The 15,298-nt window shown below is 50.8% G+C and overlaps 3 protein-coding genes across 6 annotated transcripts in view; 1 reads left to right on the plus strand and 2 right to left on the minus strand.

Moving 5' to 3' along the window:
* Window positions 1-240: 240 nt before the first annotated feature.
* Window positions 241-1,080, minus strand: LOC120893952 (uncharacterized protein KIAA1143 homolog). The gene is made up of 3 exons (XM_040296207.1): window positions 844-1,080; window positions 626-749; window positions 241-560 (listed from the first exon to the last, which is right to left on the minus strand). Exons 1-3 carry the CDS (start codon window positions 946-948, stop codon window positions 376-378), a joined length of 414 nt encoding a protein of 137 aa, XP_040152141.1. The 5' UTR covers window positions 949-1,080; the 3' UTR covers window positions 241-375.
* A 426-nt stretch (window positions 1,081-1,506) lies between these two features.
* On the plus strand, window positions 1,507-6,927 carry LOC120894907 (dosage compensation regulator). 2 transcript variants are annotated; one of them, XM_040297778.1, is made up of 5 exons: window positions 1,507-2,312; window positions 3,193-3,366; window positions 3,434-4,965; window positions 5,047-5,543; window positions 5,616-6,927. In XM_040297778.1, exons 1-5 carry the CDS (start codon window positions 1,717-1,719, stop codon window positions 6,750-6,752), a joined length of 3,936 nt encoding a protein of 1,311 aa, XP_040153712.1. In that variant the 5' UTR covers window positions 1,507-1,716; the 3' UTR covers window positions 6,753-6,927. The 2 variants fall into 2 exon arrangements, with proteins under 2 accessions (XP_040153712.1, XP_040153713.1); XM_040297779.1 differs by lacking the exon at window positions 1,507-2,312 and adding an exon at window positions 2,958-3,057.
* A 1,037-nt stretch (window positions 6,928-7,964) lies between these two features.
* The window catches only part of LOC120908772 (mucin-17), an 89,009-nt gene continuing 81,675 nt past the window's right edge, over window positions 7,965-15,298 (minus strand). For all 3 annotated transcript variants that reach the window (XM_040320118.1, XM_040320119.1, XM_040320117.1), the window contains 5 exons: window positions 11,478-11,622; window positions 11,292-11,405; window positions 10,749-11,215; window positions 10,501-10,673; window positions 7,965-10,435 (listed from right to left, as the gene is read on the minus strand). In XM_040320118.1, the coding sequence (XP_040176052.1) occupies window positions 8,600-10,435; window positions 10,501-10,673; window positions 10,749-11,215; window positions 11,292-11,405; window positions 11,478-11,622 (2,735 nt within the window). In that variant the 3' untranslated portion in view covers window positions 7,965-8,599. The remainder of the gene's footprint in view (window positions 10,436-10,500; window positions 10,674-10,748; window positions 11,216-11,291; window positions 11,406-11,477; window positions 11,623-15,298) is intronic.

Raw genomic sequence — 15,298 nt, forward strand, 5'->3', positions numbered from 1 at the left:
GTAAGGGATGTGGTAGGTGCAGGGAAGTAAGAAAGGTAAGAAAGAAGCGGGGGGATGGTTGTGAAGGCGGGAGGGTGGTGTATACGGTAAGGGTACAGGGAAGATAGGGCTAGGGGAAGAGGTGCGGTAAAATGCATTGATTTTGTTTCATTTTATTTTTGTATTGTATTAGCTTTGCTTATTTGCCAGATTTATATTATAGGCACAGTAGAATCAAACAACTGCCGGGTAATAAAAATATTTGTTTGTTAAAAATAAAGCCTTTATTCTTAAAAATATATGCCGCAATAGCTCATAATAGTGAGCTGAACGGAATTGAGAATAATTCGTCACTTCAGTTTTGTACAAATCTATTCTTAAAGTCTTATTCCTTCCCTAGTATTCTTCCTCGTCTTCCTCGTCGTTGAAGGAAAGTTTGCTCTTTTCCTGCTTTTGTTTTGCCTTTTTCGCCTTCTTTTCTTCCGGCTTCGGTTTTGGCTTTTCCTCCGGCTTGTCCGATTTGGCTTTTCTCGCTTTGAACACAATTTTTTGGTTCAAATCAGCAGGTTTTTCACTCTCCTCTACAAGTGTTAAGACAGCATTGTTAGACAAAATGGTGTAAAAGCCCTAAACTAATGAACTTTACCCTTGAAAGCTTGTGCAGCTTCCGCTTCCGTAAGATCGCCCTCCTTTACCACAACCACTTGCGGCTTTTCGTCTTCATTTTCCTCGTCGTCCGAGTCCGAATCAAAGTTTTCAATCGCTTCACGCTACAAAAGAAGGGGGAAGATGTTATACATCCAAATTCGTTTCAGCCGATACAGCCAATGCTGATAACTGAGCAAGGTGGAAGAGATTGCTTACCTTATCGTCGATCGATGGACCTTCCCGGTAGCCGATTTGTGCCTTCATTCGTTTAAGAAAATCGGGCTCGTCCGGCTTGATGAATGCAACATTTCGCTTCGGCATGTTGGGTGGATGGGACGATAATTACCCACTCGGAGGAACAAAAATCGGATGTGAATGCGATGGTTTCCCGCGCTGTGCGAAGGTTTTCCTCCGATCGTGTTGTTTACGAATGGGGCGACAACAACAAATGCTTGACAGTGCACGGTAGGATGCGGCTGGACATGCCATTTTACAACTTCTTTTGATGAAAGTTGTTGAAATCATTGATTTAGTTACATTTTGCCGTCAATTTGATCTTTTAGGTACTATTTTTATTCGTTGTAGCAATTGCATAATTTAAGTTGAAGCTAAAACATAGCTTGGCTGTTCTATGGCTTTGGACAAAACTGTTATACGAGTACAATTTGATACAAAATCAAGTCCACATAATCTCACCATAAATTCAGTAAAAATGTATTTAGATCTGCAGTTTTAGCTCCCTCTTTCGTGCATCTTTTGATGATTTATGCTGTGATTTATTTGAAAACATCATCACAACGTTCGTAAATTGTTTTCGAAGGGTTTGAAAATTCAGGTTGGTTTATACCACATTGCTCGAGTACTACAAATTTTCCCTATCTTCACAGTGCTTGACGCCATCTCGCGTGTAAACAGTTCCTTTCGCCGTGAAAAAGGTGAAAAATCGCATCAAAAAGATCCAAATCTACGCACTTTTACCTTCTCGCGCCCACCGAAGTCTCGTTGCACCAGTATCCAACGAAGCAGGGAAGTATAGTTCGCTGAAACATTCGTTTTTAGTGTGCATCTGAAGCGAGCCCATACACGCACATGAGCGTCCCCACCGCAGCCGGCAGGATGGACATGAAATCGTTTCTCCTATGCTGGTGCCAGAAGAATGTCTGCGAGCCAGCGTTCGATGTGCGTCCGCTCGGGCCGAAGCACCGGCAACGCTTCCTGTGCGAGGTGCGCATCCCGGGCATCAACTACATCGGCGTCGGCAACTCCACCAACAAGAAGGACTCGGAGAAGAATGCGTCGCGCGATTTTGTCAACTATCTCGTGCGCATTGGCAAGGTGCCGGAAGGGTCCGTGCCGCAGGACCCATCGGCACCGGCCGGTGGTACCGATCGGACCGATGCGGCCGGACCGTCAATGGCGCGAGCACCGGCCGGCCAGGGTAACATCTTCATGAAAGGGTTCGTGCCGCAGGACCTCGGCCAGGCGTACCGGCCGTACGTGCCCTCGAAGGAGGACATCAAGCGCGAGCAGGACAACATGGAGGCGGCCGAATCGCTCGACGTGAACGCGTCCATCCACGGCAACTGGACGATCGAGAACGCCAAGTCGAAGCTGAACCAGTGGTTGCAGCATCACAAAATTAAGGCCGAATTTAAGTACACCTCGATCGGGCCGGACCACGCCAAGTGAGTACTATTGCGCGCCTGCTAACGGCCGTGCTGGCCCGTCTCTGGACAACGAAACTCGCTTCTATCAGTTTAAAACCTTCCAGGTGAACAGGGGGGAAGCGTTTTCAATTGGTAGACACGAGTTTCGGCATGTATTATTGTTTTACAGGCTGGCTTGGCTTCAGCTTGCGGTAGTGGTACCCTTTCTCACCTCGACATTGCGTCAAGAAGGAGATGCGGGAGACGGGTGCCACCGTCTTGAGATGAAGCCAACCAGTCTCGTATGTTTATGAGAGTTGAATTCAAATCACCCAGGCCCGGGGGTACAGTTTCGAATCATCGCAAACGGACACACTAGCTAGCGAACGATAGCAGCGAGCGCACAGATTCGAGCAAACGCTAGTAGTAAGGGAAAGGAAAACAACCACAAAAAAAAAAAGACAGTAAAACTAAAGATGTAATCATTTGCAAAGTAGATTCAGAGGGAAGCGCGATGGATAGAGTTTGCAAATAATTACATAGAAATCAAACTGAACATCAAAAAGGCCGCCCCCCCAAAACGGGCAGTGCCTTCAACCGAATTGCATATTCCTTCCCTTTCTGCTTCGAACTGCTGCGCTTGTGCTCATCGTGTCGCGTATCCTTTTTACTTAAACTGTGTAGCGTGCGCAGCAAAGTCAACGAACGACTGCTGTGGATGCTTTACGAGATGATTTGAAAATGTACCCCGCAGGCTGTCACGATGATACTGAGCTCGGAATTGGTAAGTTTTTAAGTAAGCTGAACACAACTACACAAAATGAGTACACGAAGAATAACTAAACAAATAGTTTATTTTGCTGAAATGAGTGCCTTTAGCATGTGCTAACTGTTTTTCGTTGCTCTTCCCGGCGTCCAGGAGCTTCATAGCCGAAATGATCGTTTACGTGCGCGAGCTGAACCGCACGATTACGGGCCGTGAGTCCGGTTCGAACAAACAGTCGGCGAGCAAATCGTGCGCCCTGTCCCTCATACGGCAGCTCTACCATTTGGGTGTGATTGAAGCGTTTACCGGATCGCTCAAGAGCGCTACGTAAGTAATGTTGCGCGTTCAAAGTGCTGCTGAAGTACCATTAACCTGGTTCCACCGTCTCCCCCAGTGCGTCGGAGCAGTTGGCCGCCTATCCGGTGAAAATTTCCAACCAGCTTGCCCAGCGCGTCCACGAAACGCTCCTGGAGATGGGCGTACAGCCGGTCAAGGTGAACCCGGCGGCGGAAAATCCGAAGGAAACCGTCAGCCTGCTGCACCCCTCGGACGATGTGCACTTCAAGCCGCAGTCGACGAACCTGCACCAACCGGCGTCGGTAATCTCGTGGTCACCGCCGGTACCGAACTGGAACGCCTGGCTGGGGTGCAACATCGACGAGGGCTACCTGGCGACGGCCTCGCTCGATCAGCTGAGCGAAGATTTGCTGAACGAGAGCAGCAGCCGGCTGAAGGACGACCTGGAGCTGCAGAAGAGCATGCGGACGCGCGAAAAGCTGCCCATTTCGGCGATGCGCAAACCCATTATGGAAGCGATCAACGAGCACCCGGTGGTGCTGATCCGGGGCAACACGGGCTGCGGCAAGACGACGCAAATCGCGCAGTTCATCCTGGAGGATTACATCAACTCGGGCCAGGGAGCGTACTGCAATGTGTGCGTGACGCAACCGCGCCGCATCAGTGCGATCAGCGTGTCGGAGCGCATTGCGAACGAGCGGTGCGAGAATTTGGGCGTAACGGTGGGGTACTCGGTGCGGTTCGATTCCGTGCTGCCGCGCCCGTACGGTTCGATACTGTTCTGCACGATCGGGGTGCTGCTGCGCAAGCTGGAGGGCGGACTGCGCGGCGTTTCGCACGTGATTGTGGATGAAATTCACGAGCGCGATGTGAACAGCGACTTTATACTGGTCGTGCTGCGCGATATGGTGCACACGTATCCGGATCTGCGCGTGATACTGATGTCGGCCACGATCGATACGTCGCTGTTTTCGCGCTACTTCGGTGACTGTCCGGTGCTGGAGGTGCCGGGCCGGGCGTTCCCCGTTGAGCAGCTGTTCCTGGAGGACTGCATTGAGCTGCTGAAGTTTCGCCCGTCACCGCCGGAAGGTGGTGCGGGCCGGCGCAAACGGGGCAAGGATGGGGAGGACGACGGTGGGGATGGTGGCGGAGAGTGCGATGCTGATATGCCGGAGTGTGGAAATATGAACGAGGTGATCGATGAGTCGAAGTACTCGCCACAAACGAAGCAAGCGATGGCCATGATGATAGAGGCGGACACACCGTTCGAGCTGATCACCGCGCTGGTCGACTACGTCGATCAGCAGGGCCGGCCCGGTGCCGTGCTCGTGTTTCTGGCCGGGTGGAACATGATCTTTGCCCTGATGCGCCAGCTGCAGCCGCGGCAGAATTTGGTCGTGCTGCCGCTGCATTCGCAGCTGCCGAGGGAGGACCAGCGCAAGGTGTTCAACCACTACGGGCAGCGGCGCAAGGTGATACTGGCGACCAACATCGCGGAAACGTCGATCACGATCGACGACGTGGTGTACGTGATCGATACGTGCAAGGCGCGCATGAAGCTGTTCACTTCGCACAACAACATGACAAACTATGCGACCGTGTGGGCCGCCCGGACGAATCTCGAACAGCGTACGTGTTTGAGGGGGAAGAGGGAGAGAGGGGAAAAGGGGCACTAATTATTTATTTATTTTCTTTTCTTTCGCACAATAGGTAAGGGACGTGCTGGTCGCGTCAGTCCCGGTATGTGTTTTACGCTCTGTTCGCGCGCTCGCTTCGCCAAGCTGGAGGAAAATCTTACTCCGGAAATGTTCCGCACGCCGCTGCACGAGCTTGCCCTCAGCATCAAGCTGCTCCGGCTCGGTGCGATCGGGAAGTTCCTGTCGAAAGCAATTGAACCGCCACCGCTCGATGCTGTGATTGAGGCGGAGGTGCTGCTGAAGGAAATGCGCTGCCTGGACGAGGAGGAGCAGCTGACACCGTTCGGGCGGATTCTGGCCCGGCTGCCGATAGAGCCGCGCCTTGGCAAGATGATGGTGCTGAGCACGCTGTTCGGGCTGTGCGATACGCTCACGACGATGGCCGCCTATTCGGGCACCTTTTCCGAGGTGTTCCTGCTGGAGCTGGGCCAGCGGCGGCTGATGAACCACCAAAAGGCACTCAGTGGCCAAACGTGCTCGGACTATGTGGCGATGCTTACGGCGTTTGAGGTAATGGGGGCTTTAAATGCAATTTAGGTTTCTTTGTTTGTCTTATCAAAATTGCATCACCTTTTTCCGCAGATGTGGAGCAAAAAGCGTGCGATCGGCGAGGAGGCGGAAATGCGCTTCTGCGACTGGAAGGGGCTCCAGATGCCGACGCTGCGCTCGATCGCCGAAGCAAAGAAGCAGCTGATCGAGAACCTCTGCCTAGCCGGCTTCCCGCAGGACACGATGATGCCGCTGCGCTTCGACAGCGAAAACCCCGACTCGGACCTGGAGATGGCGATGGCGCTGCTGTGCATCGGGCTCTACCCGAACGTCTGCTACCACAAGGAGAAGCGGCGCGTCCTCACAACCGAATCGCGCGCCGCCCTGATGCACAAAACGTCCGTCAACTGTAGCAACGCGCCGACCACCTTCCCGTACCCGTTCTTCGTGTTCGGCGAGAAGATCCGCACCCGGGCCGTGTCGTGCAAACAGATGTCGATGGTGACGCCTATCCATCTGCTGTTGTTCGGCTGCAAGAAGGTGGAATGGTGCCATGGTTCGGTGCGGATCGACAACTGGCTCAACCTGAACATGGATCCGTGCGATGCGGCCATGATACTGGCGCTGCGGCCCTGTCTGCAGGAGCTGTTGGTGCGGATATCAGAAAACCCGGAAAGCACAACCTCGCTTGATGGGAAGCACGTGAAGCTGCTGCAGGTGATCAAGGAGCTGTGCGCGTTCAGTGCGGGCGATCACGAGATCGAACGGCCGAAGGGTAGCACGTTCGGGCAGGGTGTGCGCTCCCACCAGCCGAAGGTGCCGCGGATGGACGAGGATGACGGTGGGCGGGGTAACTATGGGCGAATGGGGGGTGGTGGTGGTGGTAACAGTGGTATGTACCAATACGGAGGGAATGGTGGTAACTTCCGCGGTGACGGCAATCGTTACGGATCGGGATATGGAAACGGTGGCGGTGGCTACGATGGTGGTAGCCGGTCCAACTTCCGATACTTCAATTCGGGAGCAAATCCCGGCAACTCTGGAGATGGCTATATGCGGGGTGACAATGGTGGCCAGTATGGCGGTGGCGGCGGAAACTACCAAGGATCGGGATACGGTGGCAACAGTGGCTACCGTGGAGGGTATCAGGGTGGCAACCGGGGTGGATATGGAGGTGGGGGCTATGGCGGAGGCAACAACAATTACGGCCGCGGACAAGGTGGATGGTAAAAGTTTGTAAAACAAAATGATCAAGTGTGAAGATTTAAGTAAGGAATTAATTTAATCTGAATTTCACAGCATATTAGCAATAATCGTACTTAGAGAAGCACTATGTAGCTCTGAACCGATGCTACAAAACGTCATGAACATCACGAGACATTCACCAACGAAAACAAAGAACAAATCCGTGGTAGCTTGATGCTTATTCCTGATTCTCATTGAAAGTGTGTCATGACATGCCGAACATGACATGAGAGTGCTTCAGTCAACCAGCGATACTGTGACTCACAAGCTAAGCTTAATGCCGCTTAGCTCATTTCAGTTCACGTACACAACTGAGATGATCAGAGATGAGACTCAAACAGTTGGTGGTCCAATCACATGCTTGATGACATTTTGTTTAGTACCCAACACTCGATCACTCACTGGGTCATGACATTTTCTGTTAGTGATATTCGCGACATTCTTGGACATATACTTGGCGTGTGGTCTCAAGCAGTAAATTGATGATCTTCTCCTTCTTTTGGCACAACAACCGCTGCCGGTCAAGGCCTGCCCCTGTACCCACTAGTGAAGTGGGCTCGGTTTTCAGTGACTTTTTTACCGTAGCAGGATAGTCAGTCCTACGTATGGTCTATTCGGGGCTTGAACCCATGACGGGCATGTTGTTAAGTCGTTCAAGTTGACGACTGTACCACCAGACCGACCCATTGATGATCACCGACTGAAATGACAAGTGAGTTGGTTGAGCACAATGTCACTAAGCATGTGATGATCGCAACAACTGTTTGAGTATCTCCTCTGATCATCACAGTAGAGTAGAGTGATGTTGATATTGTTTTGTTTTAGCCGGAATTTGTCATGACTATATCAGTGACATTTAGCAGAACTGATCACAGTAAAACAAAAGTCATGACATAGTGATTGACCAAGCGTTGGTCGCTTCTTCTATTTGGTGTAACGTCCTAAGCGGACATGCCGGCCTATCCGTTTCAGGCTTGAACCCATGACCCATGGGGGCATTGGTCAGATGCAATCGTATTGAGTATCACCGCTGATTATCAGTGTTTCAGTCATAATTTTTTTTAATGACATTGACAATGTGACATTTCGTAGTACTACTCTGAACTCCACTTTAGAAACCATAATCATAAGCTCATGTAAAGCTTTTCCGCTGTAAAACGTAATCGAATAAACACGTAACAACACAACACAAGTTTATTTGCTATAGTAAGTGGTCTTTATTATTTTCGCTTACACGTGCTTACAGGCAGTGGCAGGGTTAAAAATGGTACACGGATTGGGCGACCGCCAGGGACCCCGTGGATGGTCATTCCAGCATACATAACAGTAGGTAGAGGTGTCTCGTTACTGATTCTAGCATTAGGGCAGCGATTCTACCTCCTCTTCCCGTGTCAAAGGGCCCTCGACACCCTAAAACCCGCCACTGCTTACATGTTTGTTCCGTGTTCCGGAGTCGTCGTTTGTTCTTCGTTCGTTAGAGTAATGCGTGCGTACACTTTTATTTTCTTCTGCGTCGTCTTTTTCATTGCTTCATTCCTGTACAGGGTTAGGGTAAAATGCTTGTCACGCAGCGGGTGCGCGTGTTCTAAAAAAAAAACCCCGGAGTGGACGGGACCGTTTTTTCGATTACATATTGCTCCACTCCGAGAGTGCTGCTGGAGCGGAAAAGCCCCCCACGACACTCGAATATAAGCTCCTAAGATATTGGCACTTTTTATATGTCTCCCTCCATCATTTTCTCTCTTTCTCTCTGTGTTACAGTGTGTACGCGTGTTCTAATGCTAATACTTCCTCCATTATGTGTGTGTACATTGTGCATTGTGTGTGTGTGGTTAAACCATCCCAAAGTCCGTCATCACCTTGGCGGTGCCGTTGTTGCTATCCGGTTCGGCAGACACCGCCGCCGGCCCAACCGTTTGCGCCAGCAGTCGCGCATCGTTCTTCAGCCGCATCAGCGTCTGCTGCTTCTCCTGGTTAATGTTCAGCTCTACCAGCGTGTCGATGCTGTTCAGGCTCGCATCGCCCTGCAGGATCTTCTGCGCCGCCAGCGAGGTAAAGTTGAAGCTCAGATCGGAAAGGCTCGGAAACTCGTACATCTCCTCCAGTGCGAGCGGTGCCTCATCGCGCACCCCGCCCCCGGACCCCCCGTTTAGGTAGCCAAACCGGCGGTCCAGCTCGTCGTAGTGCGAGTACCGCTTGCGACCGTCCCCGGTCGGCGTCCCATCGCTTCGCTCCCGCTCCGTGCCGCCGTTCTCCTGCACCAGTATCGTGATCTGGGCCGCCTTGCTGTCACCGTTCGCCAGCAGGTTCGGTTCGCTCGACACCGAGAGGCTCTTTTTCTTCATCACGATCAGGCCGCTGAGCGGCTGGGGCGATGGGATCGTCCGCTTGGGCAGATCGTCCTCGTCCGCCAGTTGCTGCTGCTTGCCGCCGTGATGGTTCGAGTTCAGCTTCTTGATCTCGGAGTTCGAGCGGCGCAGGTTGCTCTGGAGCCGCAGGCCCGTCCGCTCCTCGTCGTAGGTGGGGGACGTTTTCTCCACCGCCAGATCGCCGCAGATGTTCTTGCTGTCGTGCTGGATGTTTTTCAGCACGTTTTTGTAGAAGAAGTTGACGGGGGGCGGTTGGGCCGGTGCGGTCGCCATCGGTTGCAGCGGTTTGCTGTTGTTCATGGTGCTGTTTTTGTTGTACTTGTTCAGCTCCGGCGTGGTGCCGTTCTGGTGTACTACTGGGGTGGGTGGTCCGCCCGTCGCTGGTGGTGGTCCGGAACTGGCCCCATTGGTCGTCGTCGCAGTGTCACTGCCGTTTAGGCGGAACTGAAGAAGCGATTCACTGAGCGCGGTTAGATGATCGATCGGTTTGGCCAGCAGCCCGGTGGTACTGGCTGGGCTTTTGGACGCTCTTCCGGTGGGTGAGTTGCCCTTCAAACCGGCCGTATTGGTGCTCGTGTAGCCGAACGTAGTCTCGAAGCATTTGTAACTATTGTTCGCCTTGGTGGTGGATGCGACCGCTGTCATGACGGTTGTCACCGTGCCCGGTGCAGCTGGCGATGCTTTTGGCGTTCCATTTTGCGAAACACGAGCAGGACTTCCGGGCTGAGAGCCACCCGAAACCGGTGGCTTGGTGTCGTTGTTAATGTACAAGCCGGAATTCTGCTGCTGCTGCTGCTGTTGAATCGCCGTTGTAACGGTGGCGGACGAGACGTGCGATTCCAGGCTGGAATGGGTGCTGGTGCGCGTCGACGACAGCTTCTCACTGTCGAAGCTGGACGGCCCGGACGTGACGTACGTCATCTTGCCACTGTCGATGCTGGAGGGCCCGCTGGCAATGCCCAGGCTGCGACTAGTTTTGTGCTCCACCCGGCCCGGGCTGTTGTCGCTGCTGCTGTGCAGCTTGTCCGCCGACGAGAGCTGCTTGCCGCGCGACACCTTGTAGTAGCCCGAGCTGGCCGGCGTCGAGTGGATCGAGCGGGGCAGGCTGCCACAGTAGTACGAGCCGGGGCTTTTGCCCCGCCGGACCGGCGAACAGTCGCGCGACGAGATGAAGAACGTCGACTCACTGGATAGGTTGCGCCGATGGTGCCGGCGCCTCGGCAGCGACAGTGATCGCTGGCTGACGTCCGAGCTGTCGTAGAAGGTGGCGTTCAGCAGGCGTGACTTGATTGGAAAGTCCTGGAAAGGAGTGAGTCAGGCTTTAGCATTTTTGGTATTTGGTAGGAAGTTGAAGGAACGCTTACCAAATAGTCCGTCGTCTGTGTGCCGACGCTGTGGAGGTGGGTCGTCTTGGAGTTGAACCACTCCGGTGGCGGGAACTGGGCCGAGTACGTTTCGATCTGCTTCGTCTTGCTCTTGGAGCGTGTGCTGCGCCGGAAGATCCGGGACAGAAGGGACTGTGATGAGGTTTGCTTTTCTGAAATTTGGGGATTGATAGAGATGTTAGTAAACACATAATCGAATCGATTCTAATAAAGTTTGATCAACTTACTCGCATCCAATGGGGAGGGCGACTGCTCGGGTGCGGCTAGTGGTGCCGCCGCCGCCTGCGTTCCATCCTTCGCGATCGTTTGCGCATAGTTCTTGGAGAGGCTTCTCGTCGAGGCCGACCGCTGGAGTCGCTTGGACGAACCGAAGAAGCGTAAACTATGGCGCCGTTCGAGCGTTTTGCCATTGTTCGGGAAGGAGGCACTGCGCTGCTTGCTCGCCGACCGGGCGTACAGGATCTTATCGTTCGGGTTGCCGCCACAGATCACGTCGGCCAGGTTGGTCTGGATGCACTGGTGGGTTTGGTCGCCGGCCCGTACGGTCGAGATTTCACCGTACAGGCTGCTCAGCGCTTCGTGGCTGCTCATGAGCAGCGTTTTGGACTCCTTCGTCGGACCGTTGCCGTCGAGATCGACGCCCGGGAAACCGGCACCGTACTCAAGCGCAGCGTTTGTTTTGTTGCGTCGTTTTCTGTGCGATTGGAGGTGGGAAGGCATTAAGTTGATACTGGGGAGAGGGGGGTTGATAACAAGTAGTAGGGACTTACTCTGGCGTGACGATAAAGTATCCTTTGGATGTTTGGTAGATTTTGATTTCCTGCATCAGCTGCACGAGCGTATCGTAGATGACCTCTACCGATGGCTGCTGCATGTGGGTAAACCTGGGAGAGAGGGTTAGGGAGACTATAGTACGGAATCTGCGGGGAAGAGGTACACACAAAGGCTGGACATACCTCGAACGCAATCGATTGCGTATGTTCTCGATGGTGGCGGACTGTCCTTGGGATGTTAGCTCCATGATCACGTCACAGAGTGCCTCCGTCAGTGGTGTGAACTGTGTCTGTACGATCGGGGTCACGATACAGTCATCGATGTCACCTGGAATTGAGTACGGCAGAGAGACGTTGGTTAGGCTTTCGGGAAGACTATTCGGTACTTTATACAAGCTTTAGGTCGTATGTATATACCTAGACCGGCATGATCGCGTGTAGGTTGTTACATTAAAGAAGAAGAACAAGTGAAGTGATTGTATCGATCAACGAATCGCAATAAAGTATATTATTTAAGCACACTCTCAATTTTCTGGTTTCTCCGATGAGATCACTGTAGAGATCTTTAGTGTCTTGATCGTAGCTTTTGTATTGATCTTTACAAGAGCTCTTCACCATCACCATCGTACTTTCCAGTGTATCCACTAACCCCTGGCAATCACAGAATTTCAAAAAATGTGAAATATATCGCATATTGCATCGTGCTGTGGAGTGAGACATGAGTTCAGGGTTATACGGGTAGAGCAAGCAAACGATCTTTAGGTGGTGCTGAGATGGAGATGTACAGAAAGAATGCAATGATCGACAGAAACATGTTATAATGAAGCTCGTATCAAGTTCGGTGACTGACTAAGATCAGGTACAGCCCACCATGCCGTTGCTATGGACCGATCACCATAGCATGGTCAACTGAAATGATCCATGCAGCTTTTGATCCAACTGTTTTGGAAATCCAACTTGTTTTGTATTAAAGATTGAAGATCTTCCTGGTAATGAATACTCTGTTTTTGATCATCCTAGTTCCTTCCTAACTTCCGGATAAATATTTCTCGAAACGTTTCATTAGAATTAGAAGCACCCGATCACTCGATAGTCACAACAAATAGATCTTTATCCTTCTTCAGTTATTCAAAAAAGAAATGCATATTTGATCTAACTGGATCGGCATCGCTTTAGATACTGCTTCAATTGTTTGGAGCATATGTAACATTGTAATACACTAGACAGGCCATACTTGATTAGCGAAAAAATTGTTAATCTTTTCTATTTGTATTCATGCGTAATTACAATGATTGCATCCATGGAAAACGGATTCCTTCCACTGTACAATGTTTTCGGGACCCACAATTTCAACGGTCATCAACAGTTAGTGTCACTTTCGAATTGCACGAACCACCAAGCTCCCCTCACTGCGCTAAAGTCCCGACCATCCATCCATCCATCCATCATCATCTGTGGTACGGTGCCGCCGCGGTCGCATCCATCATCCGGTAACAACTTCATTAGCCGTACCGAAACAGTGGTCATATAAACAAATTTGTTGATTTACTGCGCTTACTTTTTTGACGGTTGTTTTGTGTGTGTGTGTGCGATGGGTTGTTTTCTTCACCGGCGCTTGTCCAATTTGTGTGGCGTTTTCCCCCCTTGGCTGCTTCTGCACTTACTCACCACACGGGTTTTACACAGTTTTCTTGTGCTGTAACTTTCCCTCACAGTAAAAAAGGGATTCGTCTGTGTCCGGCGGGGCGTCGGATGGCGAGACTTGTAGCGTTTAGCCTCGTGACACAACCCAAACACGGAACTAAACAGATGTTTGGGGCGGGTTTCCGGCTACCTTCTAAATCGCTCGAGTGTCACCTGCTGGCGGCAGCAGCATAGACGATCGCTTCCATCTTCAAGTCGGAGTAAATGTTACTAAGGTCAAAGCGAGATCGTCTAGGTTGTTGCATTATCCACCCTTCAGCAGTGATCACTAATTTCATTGCCTAAAACCGAACCGAACAGCAAGAAGCCGAGGATCGAGGATCACTTAATTCCTCAGCTCAAACATCCGAAGTAGCGCGATCAGGTAATCGGATTATTTTTTTCTAGCCGCAGCCCAAAGCATCTCTCCAAGAGTGAAAGATCAACAGCATTTCACTCAACAGAGGAATCGTTTTCGATTTACTCGCTTAGATAAGCGATCATCAAACAGTGCACCTAGTGTGACCTCCGGAGTCTTCAATCTTCAACAGCAACTGCTACTTACTCCAAAAGGGAATAAGGAAGCAGCGACGAGAGCTGGAAGATTTTATTTGTTTTAATTTTACACCCACCATTGCCCCGTCACTGGTTGAGCACAACTCCGGCATAGGTTGGTGGGCTGGGTCACACCAGAAACCCTGGCGACAACTTAATTTCTCGTGATCTCGCGAGCGTCGGGACGGCCTCTGAAGCGAGAGTGACAGTAGCGAAAGGCGTCAATCGCAGGCAGCTCGTGAGCGAAAGGGAAATTTCCCTTCGGTTGGGCCCTTTTTTTCTTTGTTACTATAGCGTTCCCCGGCATGTTCCCCTGGAGCAGCTTGGGAATGCGCGTGACAGACGCGCGTTCGCATCCGTTCGGCGTGCGGCGGTGGTGCGTATTTGGAAGGTCTTGTCGAACCTGCCGGAATGGTGGCTATTAGAAGACAGGTGTAAGTTCCTGTGTCGTGTGCGCCAGACATGCGTGCCATTCGTGTATGCTTTGCGTGAATTAGTTAGTAAGAGTGACGAATTTCTAGACCTCCTATTGACCATTTTATTACTGGAAATGGAAAGTTTTTATCAGCGCTACTGTAACCTGATACGTCTAGCCCTTTTTTGTGTGTGTTGTTTATTTGGGGAGGACAATTTGATTTTATTTGATTGACAGCAGTTTAACAAATATCGCATAGCTTCAGGGCGAGTTTTGAGGCTACATTTTGGGAGGCTGGAAAGCGAAGTGAATGAATGCGTAGTGAATTAAGTAACGAAGAAGGCAATCGGGGGTCGTAAAATGAACTCAGCAACACGGGAGGTTGCATCAGTGATAAGAATTATGCAGCATAAATACACCCGCCCCATGAGGATCGCGTTACGCCTTCGATTGAACCGATCGGAACGGCTTTCGGAAGGTCACTGTGAAGCGTACCGATCATATTGATGCGATATTTGTCGCATTAATTTACCTAATCCACTCGAATGATAAATATTTATCGCCAAAACATCACTCCATAAGCCCCTCTTATCATCCAAAATGGACATTAAATTGTAGTTCTAGTAGAGGTTGGCTAGAAACTCGCGAACGTACCGATGATTTCATCGCCCAGCTGTGGCTAAAGCGTGTGTGTTTGTTAAAATCAAAAGGTCACTGTGAGAAATTTGACGAACACATATTCTCTTTTTAGTTTAATAAACTAACAGACAAACCTTTGAAGTTCATATCTATTATCAGCTGGAGCTGCTTGTTCGTTGAAGAAATCCTCGCCCACTAAACAAACGCTCCGTTCCTATTACATCCTCCGTAAGACAACGTTGAAGACAAACTTCAAACTGTATGGCTAATAGGCCGCCTTTTTCTATGTTTACCCAATATCGAGTGTGTGTGTGTGTTTGATGGGATTATAAAGGCATAAATGTCGATTGTACTGGATGATCGTAAAACTCTACCACCTTAACGTAGACCGTGAGCAAAGCCATCGTACCGATCTGGATAACCATAAAATGTGTCCGGTTGGGGTTGAATCGAATTATTGGTTTCGTGTCTTGTCGTGTTTCCGGAATCTTCAATTTGGGGTTGTACGTAGTTATGCCGAAATAAGAAAAAAATTGGTTCCATATTGGACACGCCATGCCAAATCCCAAAAACGACATCCCTATGCTTTGGATTCTTATCAAAAAAACGTTTGGGCAATAAATTGTGTGTCCGAAAAGTGCCCACACAATCGGCGTGTCGTGTGACGCATTTCAAACAGCGGTTTGTTTTGCCATATGTTGTACCTTATATT

The sequence above is a fragment of the Anopheles arabiensis genome, chromosome 2 (assembly GCF_016920715.1).
Source record: "Anopheles arabiensis isolate DONGOLA chromosome 2, AaraD3, whole genome shotgun sequence".
NCBI classification, from domain to species: domain Eukaryota; kingdom Metazoa; phylum Arthropoda; class Insecta; order Diptera; family Culicidae; genus Anopheles; species Anopheles arabiensis.